The 19,855-nt window shown below is 40.1% G+C and overlaps 1 protein-coding gene across 2 annotated transcripts; it reads right to left on the bottom strand.

Moving 5' to 3' along the window:
* Nucleotides 1-342: 342 nt before the first annotated feature.
* rcor2 (REST corepressor 2) lies at nt 343-18,353 on the bottom strand. Of its 2 annotated transcripts, none has more exons than XM_074661851.1 (14): nt 18,206-18,353; nt 10,881-11,006; nt 9,508-9,564; nt 9,069-9,149; nt 7,587-7,639; nt 7,337-7,498; nt 7,137-7,261; nt 6,985-7,051; nt 6,639-6,878; nt 5,703-5,780; nt 5,501-5,558; nt 4,261-4,328; nt 3,925-4,086; nt 343-3,759 (listed from the first exon to the last, which is right to left on the bottom strand). In XM_074661851.1, the coding sequence occupies exons 2-14, from the start codon at nt 11,002-11,004 to the stop codon at nt 3,391-3,393; spliced, it is 1,644 nt and encodes a 547-aa protein (XP_074517952.1). In that variant the 5' UTR covers nt 11,005-11,006; nt 18,206-18,353; the 3' UTR covers nt 343-3,390. The 2 variants fall into 2 exon arrangements, with proteins under 2 accessions (XP_074517952.1, XP_074517951.1); XM_074661850.1 differs by lacking the exon at nt 18,206-18,353 and adding an exon at nt 14,806-15,064 and having other exon boundaries at nt 344-3,759.
* Nucleotides 18,354-19,855: the final 1,502 nt, after the last annotated feature.

Raw genomic sequence — 19,855 nt, 5'->3', positions numbered from 1 at the left:
AGTGCAGCTGACATCAGCTCGTGCTTTTAGGCGGTTTCATGTGTGTCGCTGTGTTTTCTCCCGTCTGGACAGGTGAGCTCCACACTGCAGCGCTCTCTCAGGAAGCTGCAAGTGGACAAACCTGACGGGAGTCAACAGATGGTGTTTGGATAACAAACAAATGTGTACATGAAGCAAAAACATACCAGTTAACACACAATTACAAGTTTTTTTTTAGCACATTTTCTTTGACTGGATTCCGCGGAAATCTAAATCCTTACTAATATGTTACAACATAAAAAAAAAAAGGCTGCATTATTTGGTATTTTCTTTATTCTAAAAAAAAAAACACTTTCTCAAACACAAACAGTTCAGTTCAAACAATGTAAACAACTTCTCACAAACAGAACACACAAGCTGTTTCTGGAGGAAGAGACAAGTGGAAGGAAACAAAAGGCAAGCTGCTTTACAGTTTAACAGTGCTGCTGCTCTGGTTCCTGCTCTGGTTCCTGCTCTGGTTCCTGCTCTGGTTCCTGCTCTGGTTCCTGCTCAGTGCTGTGTGATTCTAAATGCTGACAAAGGGAAGGCAATGTGGGACTACAGAAGCACTGAACTCAGGAAATACACGAGATGTGATCCCAGATCTGCTCATGAAGCAGGCAGCAACAGGCAGCAACAGGCAGCAACAGGCAGCAACAGGCCGGCAGGGTCTGAGGAGAGAAGAGGCCGGGGCTGCCACATGATATCACAAACAAAAACACAGCAGAGGATTATTCAGACACTCAAACAAGAAGCACTTGCTGACAGGTCATTGGCTTAAACAACTTTCCCAGAAGCCCTTGTACCTCCTACGCCTCTTTCTGTGCCTGGTCTTTGAACTACCAGACAAAAGACCGCCACATGTGAGACGACAGATTCATGAACTCAGCTTTGTAGTGTTTTTTTTTGACATGATGCAAAACAAAATATCAAACTGAATCGGTCTCAGCCAGCTCTCTGAGATAAATATGTTTTAACGTCGCTGCCTGTGCCTGAACAAGTTTATTACAACCCACCCCCTGCCAACTTCACTGATCATAAAGACTGAAACACCCAGGAACGCTGCTTGGCCTCTGGGGCAAGTCACAAGCAGTAGCTGCACCATTAGCATATGTGCACAAAAGTGAAAACAAGTCCAACTCATCGTTAAATAAATCCACACTGTAAGGTTCAAAATGTGCTGCTCAACAGCTAACGAGAACAATACGAGTTTGGTGGCTAAATGTGCTCTTAAAGCCAGATAACACTTTGGCAGAAGGTTTTCTTTGTAGCATGTGTCGCAGGTTAAAGAAGGTTTAAGGAGGTTTAAGGAGGTCAAATGAGGTCAAAGGTGGTTAAAGAAGGGCATAGAAGAAAAGGGGGACAAAACAGATCAAGGTGAAAGGAAGATAAGGGTGGTTAAATGGGGTCAAATAAGGTCAAAGGTGGTTAAAGAAGGGCATAGAAGGTATGGGTAGGACTAAACAGATTAAAGAAGGTTAAACAAGGTTAAAAGGGGTCAAATAAAGAGTCAAACAGGGTCAAAGAAGGTCAAAGAAGGTAAGGTGAGGTCAAATGAAGTAAAAGGAGGTTAAAAATGTCAAAAGCGCTAAACAAGGTTAAAGGAGGTCAAAGGTTACAGGAGATAAAGGGAGGTCAAAAGAGATTCAAGAAGGTCAAATGAGGTGAAAAAAGTCAAATGAGGTCTAATGAGGTCTAAGAAGGTTAAAGAAGGTAACGGGCAGTCAACAGAGGTTAAAGGTTTAACAAGGTGAAAGGAGGTTAAATGAAATTAAAGGTCAAAAGATGTTAAAGAGGGTCAAAGGAGGCCAATGTAGGTTAAAGAGGGTCAAAGGAGGTCAAATGAGGTTAAAGGAGGATGGACACTCCTTTTAATCCAAATAAGGTTAAATGAGGTCAAAGGTTTTGGAAGATAAGGGGAAGTTAAAGAGATTAAAGAAGGTCAAATGAGGTGAAAAAAATCAAAGGTGGTCAAATGAGGTAAAAGAAGATTAAAGGGGGTAAAGAAGGTAAGGGGAGGTCAAAAGAGATTAAAGAAGGTTCAATAAGGTCAAATGAGGTCAAAGAAGGACAAAGAAGGTTAGAGGAGGTAAGGGGCAGTCAACAGAGGTTAAAGGTTAAACAAGGTGAAAGGAGGTTAAATGAAATTAAAGGTCAAAAGATGTTAAAGAGGGTCAAAGGAGGTCAAAGAGGGTCAAAGGAGGTTAAAGGAAGATGAACACTCCCTGTCATCTGAAAATGTGCTTCAACAGTCTCTCCTTCACACACACAGAACACTGAAGCTCATGTTTCTGCTTCTGTTTGCAGCCGACAACAGACGACATTCACCCAAAGCATGAACATGAAGCAGAGGAAGTTTAACAGTGAACCAGTGGAGGGAAAAACAGTGGTTCATGTCTTCATGAAAGCCAGACTGAGTTCAGTCACATGGGTTAAAGGCTCTTTTTTCTCCTTAGTGCTCAGTTTACATCACTTTAAAGTCTGCACTACCTAAACTACGGACAACCACTAACTGTTCATCTAAGGCTCACTTCAAAAGTCTATTCAAAAGAAAAAGGAAGAATTCAAGGAAAACACACTCCAGTTAATACTAGTCGAACATGGCTATGAGAGAAGAGAGGCCTGAGCTCTTCCCTTTTCCATTTTTGCACCAACAGCTTCAGAGATTGGAGTCAGTGAAATCAAGCCAAGTCCAGGTTCTGCAGAAGTACCTTCATCCTCTTTCCTGAGCCTGAGTTTTAAAGCACGGCTCGCTCACAGAAAGATTGGTTTTCTCCTCGTCGTACTCCGATATTCAGACGTTCAGCCGTCGGATCGTTTTCTGCGCCCCCCGCAACTTCCTTTAAAGTTGCTTCCATGACTTGACAGCTGCTCAGTGTATGTATGTGTGTGTGTGGGTGTGTGTGTGTGTCCTCTGTGCTCCAGATGTTCAGCAGTTGCCATGGTAACAGGCAGGTGGGTTTCACTCTGTGGTCATGGCTTTCTTCAGGAGCTTGACAATCCAGTGTCTCCGTTTGCTTCGCACAGGGACGAGTGCGGCGGTAGAGTTCTTTGCTCGTTTGTGTGTGTGTGTTAGAGTGTGTGTGTGTGTGTGTGTGTGAGAGACACTGGTCTGGAGGTAGGTGTTTGTCAGTACAGTAATGGGGCTTCGGGCCCCTCTGCAGAGGGTCCTCACACTCTTCATGTCACAGTTTTGGAGCTGTGATGTCACCTCAGGGACCTGAGAGTGTTCGTGTGGTCGTGTCATGTGATCGTGTCATGTGATCATGTGTGTGAAGCTTGTAAAGATGGAAATACAGAGTGTGTTATGTTTGTTTTTCTGTCTACTAATGTGTGTGTGTGTGTGTGTGTGAGCATGTGTGTGTGTGCAGGTCAGTGTGAGTTTGGCTGCTCGACCTTTAGCCCAACCAGTGATGGAGGGACCTGCACTGCAGCAGAGGAGGTGGAGGAGGAGGAGCTGGGGGGTGAGGCCTTGAGGCTGGAGCTCCCCGTGGAGGAGGAGGAGGAGGAGGAGGTGGTGACAGCAGGCCTGATGAGCGGAGGCGGGGGATGGTTGTGAGGAGCTCGGTTCTGGAGCGGGCGCGTTTGCAGAGGAGGGGGCTGACGGAGGAGGCTTGGGGGAGCAGAGGGAGGTGCGGGACGCAGCAGAGGAGGTGGCTGGGACAGGGAGGAAGGAGTCTGGGTGGAAGACGGGGGAGAGGAGCCGCCAGCGAGGTCTGAGGGAGAATCCTCCATCTTTACCTGAGGAGACGAGGCAGAGAGATACGAGATCAGATACAGAATCACTGTGAGCAAAGTTTCTCATTTAAATCCTGATTCTTGGTAAAAAGTTTCTGTTATTATAAGTTTATCAGTCTGCTGCACTAAAAAAGAAACTTATCAGGTGTATCTACTGTAACGTCTCACCTCGTCCTCCTCTGCAGCTCCGTCTGCAGCAGCTGACAGCTCCTCGCTGCTCCTCCGGGGGTCTCTCTGGTCTCGGTTAGTGGCCACCTGCTCGGCTGCCCACTCCCTCAGCACCTCGTCCAGGTTGAACCTGCGGCGGTAGCTCACGAAGAACGAACTGACCTGAGGGTGGAGCGGAAGCGAGGTCATGAAAAGGTGATTTCCAGCGGCAGGAAGGACGGCGAGGACTCGTAGATTATGGTTATCAAAGAGAGAAATGTTTAACTAGACAGAGGGAGGAGGAGGAAATCTGATGGTGCTGGAGGTCAGACCAAGGTCAGAGTTACAGATGCTCACCTGAGCTGGCGTCTTGGTCCCGATCACCTCAGCGATGGCTGTGAAGTCTTTTCCATAGCGACGGATGGCTAAAGAGGAGGCGAGAGAAAAATCTGGTTAATGGTCTTGAAATCGTACTTTAAGAACTGTTTTTCTTTTTTTTTTTTATCTGTCACATGTATATTAGTTTTCTCATTTATGATTCTTCATTTTTTTTATTTACTTTTTTTTTTTTGCAATTTCGTTGTACTTTGTTGCAATGACAAATCAGTTTTTTATTCTATTCTAAATTATTTATTTTTATTTTTAAATTAATTACTATAAATTTTATTTATCTATTTTACTTAATTTTTATTTATTTATTTTCAAAATATGTATACTATTACTTTCTTATTTTGACCTCTTAAAATTCCCTTAAGATACTTTTTCTGCAATTATTTATTTATGTATTGCTGTCTATACTATTTTTCTTTGTTGTTTTAAAAGAAAATGTTTGTTACTTTTTCTAGTGTATGATTATTATTGTTTATCTGTTGAAAACTAATTTAAAAATTGCTAAAAAAAATTACTATTATTTTACTACTTTTATAATTGTTATTTCTTCACTTATTCTCGTTTTTGTACCTATCATTTTTCCGCAGGGCCCTCTCTAAAATTTGTTTTACATGTTAACCAAAAGGATATTAAGCTGAAACTCTAGAAGAACCACATGACTGATTCCTAAATTGACAAAGCAAAAAAAGAAATATTATTATTATTTTTTTAAATTTATTTTTATTTTATTTTATGTATTATTATTTTATTTTTATTATTATTATTATTATTTTATATATTTTTGCAATTTTGTTGCACTTGTTGCAATGACAAATAAAGTTCTGTTCTATTTTTTCTTCTTTTATGTCTAACCCATGTTATGACTGTTAAAAATGAACAGCAAGAGAAAGAAAAAAAAAGAAGAAGAATTGTAACGAAGATGTATCAAATAAGTGATACAATGATTCTGTATTTCAATAAAAAGAGATTTTTTTAAAAAAAGAAAAAGGTTTTTCCAAAGCCTTGCTGTCTCTTTCTGAACTTTCTCTTCAGATATCTTTGCTGTGTTGCTTGTTTCAGAGCTGCGTCCACGTCTCTGACACAGGAACCATGACAAAGCAGAAAATGTGAGAATAAAAGCTCGACTTCAGTGGGAGGAAGAGAAGAGTCAGAAGCACAGGATGTCTCCGTAGGAGGGACTGAGGATGATCCTGCTGCTTTAACCTACCCTGCACGGCTAAGAGCTGCTCCTCCGTGGTCCAGCGTGAGTTCATCTTGGAGGCAGGCTGACGGAGGCAGAGACAGGGCGGTTAGAGGAGTTAGTGTGACGGGTGAAACTGACAGCATGAGAGCAGAGGACAGATCTGTACTGGAGTCAGAGCCATAAGGGATGAGGAGGACAAACTGTTATCTTCAGAGGAAAGACTGACCTCAGTGGGTTTGAAGGAATCCACCCCTTCATTCAGACTCTGTTTCAAGCTGCTGTTGTTCTGTTTGATCGACTGAACCTGAAAGAAACAAGAAAAATTTGCTCAGAAGACCCATGAAATAAATTTAACAGTCTACAGCTTTAAGAAAACGTGAGTGAGCCCTTTGTCAAACCTGGATTCCTACATAAATCGGTTCTGGATGTCCTGCAGCACTACTGGCAAAATATTCTGTGGATAGATGAAACCAAGGGCGAGTTGTACGGAGGGATTTTTGGGGTGCCGATATGGTTTAAATTGCAGTTCCTCAATATTTCTGAATTTTGCCATTTCTAAATTATGTTTTTTCAAATCAGACAATGTGAAAAACTTGAACGAGGATGTCTACAGACTTAATCAGGAGCTGCCCTGTTGGTTGTGGCAGCCCTGTCTTTTTTGTCCCTTTCTTGTCATTTTTTCGTCTCTTTTTTGTCATCTTTGTGTCTGGAGTAGATCGTTACTTTGTATGGTTCATTTGTTTGTCATAGACACCAAACTGGTTTTGTCTTCAGTGATATTTTTACTATTTTTGCTCCTGTGTTTGTCTGGAGATCCTACATGTCACCATGGCTGCATTGTTTACATGTGAAATCAGCTGTTAGCAGCCTGTAGCATGTCAATGCTAACTGGTGCTAGGCCGGATGTTTTCCCACAAGGTGAGGAGAAGGAGGTGAGGACGACGTGCTGGTTCTCAGGTGTGAGCTAAGAAGTGAAGACATCGACCTGTCCTTCCATCCATCGTTATTGGGAACATAAGATCTATCTCCAATAAGATGGACAAGCTAGCCGCGCTAACCCAGCCACAGAGAGAATACCAGAAGGCAGAGTAGCATCATGCTAACGTCACGTGCTTAACTCGCTGAGCAGTCAAACAGGTGGGATAAAAGGAATGACACACACCTGTCTCTTCAGCGATATCAGCTGTGTGTCCAGCTGTCGCACAGTGAGGACCCCGGCATCATGGGAGGCAGACACCGCCGTGATGTCTCCCTGCTCCAGGTACATGCCTTTGGGCGGTCTGCGACGGGCTCGGAGCGGATGGTGGCGGTACTGAGCTCCGATACTTTCCTTTTTCACCGGCCCAGAGCGGCTGGGGGTGGCCTTATCGGAGCTGGTGCTGTTGTTGTTCTGTTTCACGGCCTGCACAGAGAAATATCAGGAGGATGAGGAAAAGGGCACATAATAAATGAAGCTAAAAATGGAGGGTGTTGACTTTTTGTTTGGGTCCTCGTTAGCTTCTTCTCACCTCTTTCTTGGCGTCAATCTCAAAGTCGCTGTCACTCCCAGGGTCACCTTCCTCCATGTCATCATTACTGCAGAAAAAATAACAAACATTCAGCTCAAACTGTGGATCCTTCTGTCAAACCCTCAGTCATTAAAGCTGGTGACGCCTCGTACCTGTCATCCTTCTCCCTCTTGCTAACCAGCCTCCTGGCCTGCCGGTCCATGACCGAGGTTCTGGTTCTGGTTTTCTTCCAGCTGTAGTAGTATTTCACCAAACTTGAGATCAGCTTGTCTGGAAGCTAAAAACAGATAAAAGCATTTAAATGTTGTGTTTAAAATGTCCTCTCTCTGCGCTGACAGTAAGCTCCCCTCACCATCTGCTGGATCCGGTGGAAGCTCTTCCCGTGGAAACTGAAGGCCTGCTCAAACAGGACTTTATCTTCCACCGTCCACTCGTCGGGGAAGGGGGTGAAGTTGGCCAGGTCGGCCAGCGAGCGCTCCACGTCGTGTTTGTGCCACAGCAACATGCCGAGAGCCTGAAGGAACAGCGGGGACAGACACAGGGTCAGGAAACCAGCAGGAGGATCAAAACAGAAAGGAGGAGACTGATCTGGTTCGTCATACCTGCTCCATGTTGTAGCCGTGTTTCTCTTTGGCCATCAGGATGTACTCATCCACTGAGAAAAGAAGAAAAAGGCTTTTCAGAAACTTTTCAGGAAAACTTCAGTTAGAAGGACACAAAATAAAGGTGATAAAGAAAAGAGACAGATACAGAAGAGGATTAGGGCCACTGGTAAAAAAACTCAATTTTTTTGTTGTAATTACTGTTTTTTCTGCAGAAAAAATGTCAGAATTCTGAGATTGCAGTCAGAACTCTGACTTTAATCTAGGAACGCTGAAATCTCAGATTTCTGGGATTGACTTAATCTCAGAATATTGAGAAAGAAGGTCAAAAGTCTGAGATTGAGGTCAGAATTCTAAGAAAAGAAAAATCAGGATTCTGAGATTACTGTCAGAACTCTGACTTTATCTAAAAAATTCTTGCTTTAATCTCAGACTTCTGGGATTGACTTTAATCTCAGAATATTGAGAAAGAAAGTCAAAAGTCTGAGATTACAGTCAGAATTCTGAGAAAAAAGGTAAGCATTCTGACTTTAATCTAACAACTCTGACTTCAATCTAAGAACTCTGACTTAATCTCAGCATTCTGAAGAGAAAAATCAGGATTTTGACTGTAATCTTAGACTTCTGGGATTGGCTCGAATCCCAGAATATTGAGATGGGAATCAGAATTCTGGGTTCAAAGTCACAATTCTAAGGAAAAAAGCCAGAATTCTAAAATTACAGTCAGAATTCTGACTGTAATCTTATAATTCTGGCTTTTTTACCTCAGAATTTTGAGTTTAAAGTCAAATTTTGTGATCCCAGTCAAAATTCTGACTTTTTCGCAGTCATTAATTTTTTTCCTCCGAACTCTCAGATAAAAGTCAAAAGTCTCACTTTAATCTCAGAATCCTGACTTTTTTCAGAATTCTTAGATTGACAGATAAAAGACAGAATTCTGAGATTACAGTAAGAACTCTGACTGTAATCTCAGATTTCAGAGGAAAAAAATCAGAATCCTCACTTTGATCTGAGAATTCTTACCTCAATCTCAGAATTTAAAAATTAAAGTCAGTGTCTAACTATAATGTCAGAATTCCGACTTTAATCTCAAGACATCTTTTTTTTCCCTCAGAACTTAGATTTAAGTCAGAAAATTGACTTTTTTTCAGAATTCTTAACTGGACTTAAACCTCAGAATTTTGAGAAAAAAATGCAGAATTCAACTATTTTCTCAGAAAAAAATAGGGGAAAAAATGGATCCATTTGTTTTGGTTTGTGCTATTTTACAGTGGCCCTTGTCCTCTTCCGTAGATAGTGAAGGAGAAAGAGACGAGGAAAGAAAATGGGAATAAATAATGGAGCAAAACCAAAGACGCAAAAAAGGTAAAGAAGGTCAGATAGAAGAAAAGAAAGAATGACATGACTGATATCATCCAGCTGTTCACTGATGGTAAAGAAGGTGTGATAAGTTAAAGAAAAGTTGTGTTTGTGTGCTCTTACACATGGCATCAGACAGCAGACTGTTGGGACACCAGACCAACATACTCCTCTGGTCCTTCTCATTGTAGCGTGTTGGACTGTCTGATGGAGGAAACAAAAGGGATTGTTTTTAAAAAACACTTCTCATGTTCAGTTCCATTATTTACCTGATCAAAAACAACCTGCAATATAACTTATCCCTGATAACTGGTTTACTGTTTTCTGAAGTTAAAGAGGGAGAGGTCCGAGCATCAGAGGGAAACTTTCTAATCTCTCTCCTGATTCTTTAATATCAATCTGCTCAGCTGATTTTCATTCCTCTCATCATCTTCATTCCCCTCCTTCCTCCTTTCAATGTCAGACAGATTTCTCCTCTGTGTCCTTCTCAGTCCTGTTCTGCTCCCTCCTTCTCCATGTGTCACCTCCCTTTCCTCCCCTTCTCCTGTCTCTCCCAGCTCACCTGGTTTGAACTCGGGGATCTGCGCCTGGTAGTCTCCTCCCACCCTGATCATACTGTCTGTGGGGAGAAAGAGACAGCAACATGAGAGGACATTTCTGGTTCTCCTGGGTTCAGTTGGAAGATGAGTTAGAGACAGGTCAACGGTGGAGACAGGTGGAGTTTAATCATGTGCTCATTTGTTGGTCAAGGACACCAAACTGGTTTTGTCTTCCGTGATATTTTTACTACTTTTTCTCCTGTGTTTGTCTGGAGATCCTACATGTAACCATGGCTGCATTGTTCACATGTGAAATCAGCTGTTAGCAGCCTGTAGCATGTCAATGCTAACTGGTGCTAGGCCGGATGTTTCCCCACAAGGTGAGGAGAAGGTTCTCAGGTGTGAGCTAAGAAGTGATGACATGGACCTGTCCTTCCATCCATCGTTATTGGGAACGTAAGATCTATCTCCAATAAGATGGACGAGCTAGCTATGCTAACCCAGCAACAGAGGGAATAACAGAAGGCAGAGTAGCATCATGCTATTCACAGACATGGCTAACGGAGCATTTCATCCCAAATTTTGCTGGGTCACCCTTTGAGGAAAAGCATTTTTTCTCTGTTTACAGTAATAGCAAGCTATAATTCACAAAAAAGCCTCAATATTCATGTTTACAGGGTTGCTGACGAAAATACAAACACTATTTTGATGAAGCTAACTTAGTTTAGGATATTTTTAGATTGTCTGATATTCAGACAGTGATGGAGGAAAGAGCAGGAAGTGCAGCAGCTTCAGACGATACATCAAGTTACTGATGTGGTGTTAAAGAGCATGAGAAGCTACAGGAAAGAAGAAAGTATGCAAGTTTCAGGGAAGCAGGAAAGAGATGAGGAGGAGGAGGAGGGACACATTAGTGTTTCCTCAGGGACGGAGGACAGGAAGGGAGGAGACAGGGATGGAAACTGGAGTAGAGGGGTGGGACGAAGCAGGAAGACGACAAGCCGAGAAGAAAAGGAGGAAAAAAGGATGATCAGAGAACTGAACGGGGAAAAGAAGAGATGTGTGTGAGCAGAGGATAACAAGGAGGGCAGTGTGGGAGGGGGGAGAGGAGAGAAAAAGAAGGCTCTAGAAGAAAGCAGTGATGAGGACTGAAGATGCACTGCAGCAGAGCTTCAGCTGAAACCTCGTCTGGAGACTGTCGGTCTATTTTCACAGCAACACGTTCAGCTCTACAGCTTCTTATTTCATGATCAAGCAGAGGAGTCTGGAGCAATGCTCTCCTAAAGACAGCGATAGCAAAACGTCTCCTCAGATAGCGAACGGGACTTTGAACACATCCACACTTCCTGTTTCCACAATCGTGACGTATCTCAGTGTAACATATTTGTGTTTCTACCGTGGGCGTGCTCTTCATCGCTGCTCTCCTCTTCAGAGTGAGGCTGGCTATTGCCGTTGGTAACAGTCTTCGCCCGGCTTCGGGACAGGACCCCGGCCCCCGAGCGCTCCATCACCGAGGGCATGGCTGAAAAAAAAAAAAAAACACAGACATGTAACGTTATGAACATTTCTACAGATATGAACAGCCAATAACGTGATAAATTAATCAGCATCAGCATGTGGACGGTAGTATTGAACTGAAACAACATGGCCTCTTCTTCTTTTTTCAATATAAACATTCACCCTACAGACCATCATCCCAAACAGCAGCTGGACTCCTTAAGAAACAACAACCTGCTGCTAGCCTTTACCTCAGTCTTTGCACAGAACTCAGAAAAACTCAAACACCACCAACAAAAAATAACATGTACTGCAGAAAAAGCTCTCAATAAGCACTGTTTCAGCGTGGTTATAAACAGGCTCCCACAGACTCAGGTTACTTCTCAGGAGCAGTCTTACCTGAACTACAAAGCTCGGTCTTCAGTCTAAACTGACTTTCTTGATGTTTGACATACGGTGTGTTAATCATGTGTGTTAAAAATTAAAGTTTTTGCTGTTCTGAATCTGTTTCCTCACTTACTTATTAATGAAACAGACTGTCACACAACAGCAATTTACTTTAATCCAGGAAAAAACACTCATATGTTGGATTAAGTTATAAATATCTGGTGTATTTGGGGCAAATAATCCTTTTACCTGGCTTTATCGCTCTAAGGATTTGTGAATCTGACTTTTCTTCCTGACATAAAAACAAACAAGTTTTCCTTACACTGTGGTAGTGATAGGTACTGATTAGGTAATTTTATAGGTACTGACCAAATTCTGTCACATGGGTACCTTTCACATTTGAAATGATAAGGTACCAATGCCCATTACCTGGCAATCAGTATCAGTACTCTACGGTACCAATTTTCAGTACTTCTATGTGTGTTTATGGTAATAACTACAAATTTGTTTAATGATAAAATCTCACATTATTTTCAAATTAACTTATTTATTCCTCAATTTATAGCCTTGCAATGCTATGTTCATGTGCAGCATGGAAAATCCTCTACTCTTCCACTCCTTCATCTACCTTTTTATTTTACATTGAATTGGTAATCAGTACTACTGACGGAATTTGGTTGATACCTTTAAAAGTACCTCATTGAGTACCCATATTGCACCATGTTTCAGTACCTAAAAACATCAACATAGCATTGCAAGTTTATATTGAGAAATAAATATGTTAAATGGAAGAACTTTGAGATTTTATCTTTCAATAAATTAATATGTATTACCACATAAACACACAAATGTACCGAAAATTGGTACCACCAGTTGCCAGGTACCAGGCATCAGTACCACATCATTTCAGGTATGAAAGGTTCCCATCCCTACACTGTGATGATAACAACTTGCCCTCTGTGGTAACTGGACTGGTCATGGCCATTTCATAAATCTTGTTAACTGGGAAAAAACAATCAAATATCAAGAACAGGTCTAAGTGATACCAGGGATGAAACCATGCATCATGTGATGGTTAAAAATCTGTACAAATATGACAATTCAAATCAGCTGAGATAAAAAAAAACACTGAAATCCCAAACTAGGAACACATGCAAACCAGAGATTGCTTATTTGAACTATTCATTTAGTTATTCTGATGTGAGACTTGTTAAAAAAGGTCATTTTTTTATTCATTTTTTGTTATTCAAGATAAAATATAATTTCACTTGCTGTTTTAAGAAAAGAAAAAACTTTATTTTGCACAGTTTAGCCTACCTCAGAGAACTAAAAAGAGACTTCTCTTTAATTTGTTAAAATAAGAGAAAATTTATTTTGTAGTTTTTATACATTTAAATATATATATTTGAGTTTGTGGTTTAAATTTTACATTTATTGCATGGTTTCTGTTTTGCAGTTGCAGAAATAATTAGAAGAAACTTTTTCAGTCATAATTTGCCAGCAAACTCATTCTGTTCAAAAAATCATGAGAAAATCACCTCCTTAACCCCGTATCTGGAATTGTACTGAATAGAAAGTTTGATTAGTGATAGAAAGGCTGAAATATTAGTCAATAGTGATAACGTGATTTTATCGGAGTCCTGTGGGTGAGGTTTCCCTATGAAAATCTTATTGTGAGCTTCAAACATTTTATTACTATTATTTTTATGCCAACACTTGTTAAGGAACTCCAGGACCACAAACTAACAGGCAGCATCTGATCAGCCAAAAAAAAAAAAAGTGCCATGACAAACACAGTGCCCTGCATCATGAATGGAGCTCTCACTTTAAGCATCATTCAGTGTCAGGGCTTCATGCATGTGTCACTGCTCGGTCTCTTCCCCCTCCGTGTCTCTGCGGCTCGGCCGGGCCACCGAGTCTCACGGTAACACAAAAGACCAGACGGTCAGCTCAGGACACAGCTCCCCACAGCAGAAAGTCACCATCAGCACAGCCTCAGAGATCACACACGTCAGGTGAACACACACACACTCACACACACACCGGCCGGTCCCTCTCCTTACTCTGTGTGTGTAACATCATGTGTGTGAAACGGACCGTAAACGCAACGCAGCGTCTTTTCACGCAGCACATCAACAACTTCATCTTTAACCCAACTCACACCGCGACCAGAACAAAGCACGAACAGACCAGCGACAAAAACACGACTGAGGTTTCTCAGGTTAAACATATTTAATTCACTTTCCAACCCGAGATTTTAAAGCACATCTGCTCAACTCTAGCAAACAATACAAGTGTGTGAAGCTCTCTGGAGGTCTTTGTCTACCGAGGCTCCCCCCAGCCTACACCGACTGCCCCCTCTAACTTCACTGGGGACATGTTTTACACAGTCTGTGCTGCTTGAATCATGACCATAGCTCTGTCTATCTATCTATCATCACATGTTGTCTTTGTGTTCACCTCTAGAGTTTAATAATAATAGCCTCGACTTAGACCTGACTGTGGTAGCCTCGATCCCCAGTCGATGCTTTAACTATTTTAACAAGTTAGAGCCAAACTAACACATCTCTACATCTCAAAATGAAAAAGTCTATCTGTATTGAACTGAATTCTTTCTTTATTAACATATATTTTGACTATTTCACCATTAAGACGTTTTTATCTTTAGATTTACGTTTCTAGTTCTGATATGGTTCTGAATAATGAGGCAGAATACCAATCTAAATCAGATTTAGTTGAAGCTTTTGTAGTAAATAAGTTGAATTAATGCACTCACAGGCATTTTTCTAAACTTATATTTAGGAATAAAGTTTAGGACAACATTAATATTCATAAAATAGTCTATTTTTTTCTTTATGAACCTTCTATAAGTTTAGCACACCTTATTATCATCTCATTGCGTTTGGTTTACGTAAAATAATGAACCACTATGAATGTATTTGCTCTGTTGTATCCTGTTAAGTGTCACATATTGGTTCAGTTTAAATAAGTTTAATCTAAAAACACTACAAATTATAAGAATTAATAGACTAAGTGGTATTATATGCTTGTTTTGTACCTTATTAGCTTCCCAAATCGATAATTTCACAGCTTTCCAGAGCACTGTGTCAGACTTTGAAGCCCTTTTGTTTTCCCCACGCTTGCGCTGTTCTTACTAACGTCTGTTTCTGGTGAAAAGTAAAAATCAGCTCTCTGGGTTTGTGAAGCTCAGGGTGAAGGTGTTAATGTGTGACCTCCCTCTACAAACAGTTTTTAACAGTTAAAGTGTTAATAAGAGGCAGAAAAGCCGGCGCTACCCCCTCCTTGTATCAGAGCATCTGGACTCATACCGAGTTGGTCACTGAGATGCTAACGTTAGCCGGTTAGCTTGCGGGCTAGTACGCCTGCGTTACATTAGTAACGTGTAGTTGGAAGTCGAGATAACAGTTACACAGTACCTGTGTGTCGTTTCAATCCCCTTTCCGTCGCTCAAAACTTATCTGCGCCCCTGTCCGCGGTTCACGGTCCTCTACGAAGTGCTCGGAGAATAATATTTGATCCAGAAAGGCTTAATTCTTGTCTAATTGATGGGCACCACCAGTACAATGAAGTGAGCTGCATGGATAGATGGAAGCAGCCGTGAGTGTGCCGGGGAGACGGACAACACCCGGGGAAAAGTGAGGTGGACATCCGCCGCGATGCTCTCGCCTCTCCCAGCCAGCCGTTTGAATTGACAGAAAGTAGTCCTGACAAACTATTACTTATCGTGATTCGTATCGATGTCGTTTCTGTGTCTCTCGATGCGAAATGTGACAGTAGGTGGGTCATTCTTTAAATGCAGTGCCTTTTGGATCATAGAAATGGTAAAAAAAAATATTTTTTTTTAATTTTATTTTGATGTTTCTTCTTAAAAACATGACTCTAAGCTTTATGAAAAGCATAAAGGTCAATTTCAATCTGCTAAATTTAATATATCTTTTAAAGTTTTAAAAATATATGTCACAATGAATGTGTCCACCGTGTTATCCATAAAAGGATAACACGGTGGACAATAACACAGTCCATTTTACAACAAAAATAGCTTTTGGCCTAGCTTCACTAGCATTTAAGCTAACAGGATTTTGGATAGCTGACAAGAAATCAACATTTTTACCCAGAAACCTTTTAAAATTATGATATTTGATAATTTACTTCATAAAACTGGGATAACACGGTGGACATTTTATGATTGACCACTTTTTCTCTCTGGCCTTTGAAGCACAGTAGCTGGCGATTGTATTATTATTTTTTATTAATTTTATTTATTTTGTTTTGCTTCTTCTGTGTTTTTATTCATTTTAAATTTGTTGTATGTCTTTTATATTGCTCCTTGTCTTTGACAAATTCATTTTTCTTATGTTTTATGTCTATTCCTTTATCTTGTATCTTATTCACTCTCTTGTACAGCACTTTGTTTTAACTATGGTTGCTTTTTGAAGTGCTTAACAAATAAAGTTGGATTGGATTGGATTGACCACATTAGATCTTCATCATAAAAGAGTAACTATAATAAAATTAACACAAGAAAAGTGAGTAATCTTATCGCTGTTGAATTCCCCTCCTCTGGAATGACATCACATTAAAAGACTGCATCATGCTGATGTGTTTGGAGCCTTCTTAGAGGTACAGTAAGTTAGGATAACACGGTGGACACTTAATCCAGGGACAAATATTAAACTGCAATTTTAGACCAAAATATAATTTTTTTTTTGCTGATGAAATTATCAAATATATAAAGAACCCCTTATAGCTGAATAAAAATATCCAGATATATTGGGGGAAAAAAAACAGCAACATAATTTTCTTGAACGAAACAGTGGAAAGGGCACTGGGGACATGGCAAAATAGCACATTTTGATGTTTTTAAATGGTATTTTAAAAAGCTTTTTAAGTTTTATGAGTTATATCCTTGTGTTTTTAGCAGATAATCAGTGAAATTTCACTAAAATATATATATATTTTTAATTCTATTATTTTCAGAAAATACAGCTGAATTTAGGCTGGGGACGCAAAAGGCACCGCATTTAAAGAATGACCCAGGTGTCTCTAACTGGCAGCGCACTGAGAGCTTTAGTAAAATATCAGCTGGTTCTACTACCAACCCTCAAATTCACACCATGCTTAATATTCACAGCGTATATTGTCATAATTGACCTGAAACTAATTGGTTGCTTTAATTTGTTGGTGAAAAGTTGTCAAGGACTCTTACTCCAACACCTATCAAAATCCCATAAAATTAGGAACTACTTGCCAGTGTGTTGGCAGTAGTGTTGTGCGAATCATGAACGAATCGTTCAATACCCGTGAATCACTTTACTGATTCGAGAATGATGATTCCTCACCCCAAATGACTCATTTACTGACTCACTCACATCAGGGGAGAATGGCTCAACTTACAGTCAAGGACAATCCATTTTAAAGGAGGGGTGACTTTTTGCTGACTGCTGACACTTTATTTTTATTTCACTTTGTTTAAGCAATTTCAGTTTGTTTTCATATTTGTCAAAAGGCTTTATTTTACTTAAGATTTATTGTACATACTTATTTTTTCTCATGTTGCGCTGTTTGAACTTTGTAATTTTTCTCAGTTATATTTATCTAATTTAATGTTATTTTATTTGTGAGTTAGAAAAAATAAAAGTTTCTTTAATATGTGTTGATCTTTCACTCTTTTTTTTCACATTGGAGTGTATTAATTGTCCTTTTCAGTCATTTCTCTGGTATGAATTTCTGAAATATAGATTTCTATGCACTTTCTGGGTAACTGACTCAAGTGACTCAAATGACTCAGAAACCCGATTCACTTTGGTGAGTGACTCATTTAAACTCGACTCACTAAAAAGAACCGAGTTTCCCATCACTATTAGGAACTACTTGCCAGTGTGTCGGCGGAGGGATTCGTCAACTGTGCATCTCTGTGCTGGGGCAGGCTGTCCAGACTTGTACTGATGTATGCATGGTGGAGAGCAGGGCACAGTGAGGTAAAGTCAACCTCGTGTGTGTGAGGAAGACATACTTGACTTTTCTTTTTTTTTTTTTTTTTGCACTGAATGGTGTAATGAGGATAAGTGCTTCCATTTTTATTCATCCAATCAAACAATTCAGAGAGTTATGTCTGTTATGAGTGTGTGTCTGCATCAATATGTGTGCATATGTGAGTGCACAGGTGTTACAGTGATAGCTGTGGCGGGATTTCTCACACCTGATGCTGGCAGCAAACATAATAACACACACACACACATACACACACATACACACAGGACCTGCTGCTTCCTGCTGCTTCCTTCACAAGTGGCTGCTGCTGACATGCTGCTGCCTGTTACACACTCCTCCAGGTTTCCTCCCCTCTACTCCACTCTTCAGCATCACCTTCATCTCTCTGTCCTCACCTCATCATCACCATCATCCCACTTTTTTTCAGTTTCCCTCCATGGGATCCTGCTTTTTTTTCTTTTTCACTTTCTTTTTCTGGTGATAATTCCTCTTCCTCTTCCTCTTCCTCATCCCTCCTCCTTTCTCAGGCGAATTATCTGTCCCCTTCTCTTTCAGTCTTCCTCACATGTCGTGTTTGATTTCAACAGTGTGTGTGTGTGCGTACGTGCAAATTCTTCCCTTCCCCTCCCCCCACCCTCCCCCTCTGGTGACACAGTAAAGGCAGCTTCGCTTCACTCACCTCCAGCCCCCTCCTCTCCTTGCTCCCTCCTCTTCCTCTTCCTCACTCTCATGCCTCATTTTCACCCCTGCCACCTCCTCTCCCCTCGCCCTCGCCTCCTCCTCTGCTCTCCTCTCCTCTCATTAGTCAGTGTCCATGAAACTCACCATTCCACTGTTCCTCCTCATGCTCCCTCCTCCAGCCTCCAACACATCCTTGCTAATGAACAACTGCACTCCTCCTCCTCCTCCTGTGTCCTCCTCCCTGTTTGTCCCTTTGTCTTTCTGTCTCCTCTTTCCTCCTCACTCTTTCTCGCTCTGTTTCCCTTCGATCTCTCAGAAGTGAGTGTCCCTCCCACTCTCGCTGTGGCTCACTCCTCACCCACCTCCCATGTCTCCCCACCTGTCTCAGTCCTTCCTCCTTCCTCTTGTCAGATCCATTCGCCTGTCTCTCTGTCTTCTCCTCTAAACGTCTGTCTCCTCTACTGTCTCTCTTCCTCCATCCATCCCTCCATTCTCTGTTGATGCTGGAGCTAGAATCAGATGTGATAGAATGAACTTGTCCTCCTGAAATGATTATGTTTAAATATCAGTTGTTGTGATTCTCATCTGAAGCAGAGTGACATTTTATTTACATCACTGCCAGCTCATTATCATATGATTAAATGCTGGGAGGACATCGCCACTGAAGTCATCACTCTGTGACTCACATCACTCGTTACAGTCAGGGAGAAATCTTTGCGACATAATTAGATCATAGGATGTAAATTCGAATGGATATTATGTAGGGATGTTAAAGATAAGAGGTTCATTAGGCCTACAGTTCAGAAACAGCCTCAGATTTTTCACCTTTTTGCAGAATGTGTTTCCAAGGCTAAGGCCGAAAAATCATCTCAGAAGTTTCTGCATAACAGAAAATGATCTATCAGTTTTTCAAAATACTATGTCTGTAGGAAAATTATCTCACAGCGTTTGGTTTAAAAGTATGACGTCAATACAATCATTGATATAACACAGAAAAAAACAGATCCCATTTGATCTGTGGGGACAGATAAAATATCTAAGAAAGCCAACTAGGGCAAACGTACAATAGAGGATTAGTGTAAGAAAAAAAGATAAAATGAAAAAATAATTAAAAAAAAAATTTATAGGATAAATATCATACATTTATGTGAATAAAGTTCTAAATTTACGAGAATAAATTCATGAATTTACGGCGATTAAATAATAAATTTAAGAGAATTATTTAAAAATATATAAGAATAGTGTCAAAAATTTAATATATTCAAATATTGATGAGAAAAAAAAATCAAAAAATGATGTAATATAGTTGCTGAAAATATCCTCATAAATTCACAAAAATGAACCAAAATTAATCTAGAAAATTCACAGGAATAAAGTAATAAATTAACCGAAATTAATCTAATAAATTTTCAAGACTAAAGTCGTAAATTTATCAAAATTAATCTAATAAATTTACAAAAATTAGACATAAAATTACTCAAATTAATCTCATAAACTCACAACAATAAAGCCATACATTTACTAAAATTAATCTAATAAATTTACAAGAATTTACTTCTTAATTTACCAAAATTAATCGAATAAAGTCACAGGAATCAACTTATTAATTTACCCAAATTAATGTCATGAATTCATAAGAATAAAGACAAGAATTTATTAAAAAAAAAAATTAATCAATTTACAAGAACAAAGTCATAAATTTACCATAATTAATCTTATTGATGCTCAAAATTAAGTAAAAAATGTGCCAAAATGTATCCCTTGAATTTACAAGAATAAAGTCATAAATTAATA

Source organism: Halichoeres trimaculatus, unplaced genomic scaffold (genome assembly GCF_033239565.1).
Source record: "Halichoeres trimaculatus isolate MK-OKI-2021-1 unplaced genomic scaffold, fHalTri1.1 fHalTri1_scaffold_22, whole genome shotgun sequence".
Lineage (NCBI taxonomy): Eukaryota > Metazoa > Chordata > Actinopteri > Labriformes > Labridae > Halichoeres > Halichoeres trimaculatus.
This window is presented reverse-complemented; position numbering and strand designations above follow the sequence as displayed.

Bases quoted from the DNA above. Each gene is read 5' to 3' on its own strand.
- rcor2 (XM_074661851.1), bottom strand. From the start codon at position 11,004: ATGCCCTCGGTGATGGAGCGCTCGGGGGCCGGGGTCCTGTCCCGAAGC. The intron at 7,052-7,136 runs GTACGAGGCGTC...TTTTTTCTGCAG, and splicing joins AAGAGGGAGAAGGATGACAG to TAATGATGACATGGAGGAAG. The intron at 6,879-6,984 runs GTGAGAAGAAGC...TTCTCTGTGCAG, and splicing joins AGATTGACGCCAAGAAAGAG to GCCGTGAAACAGAACAACAA.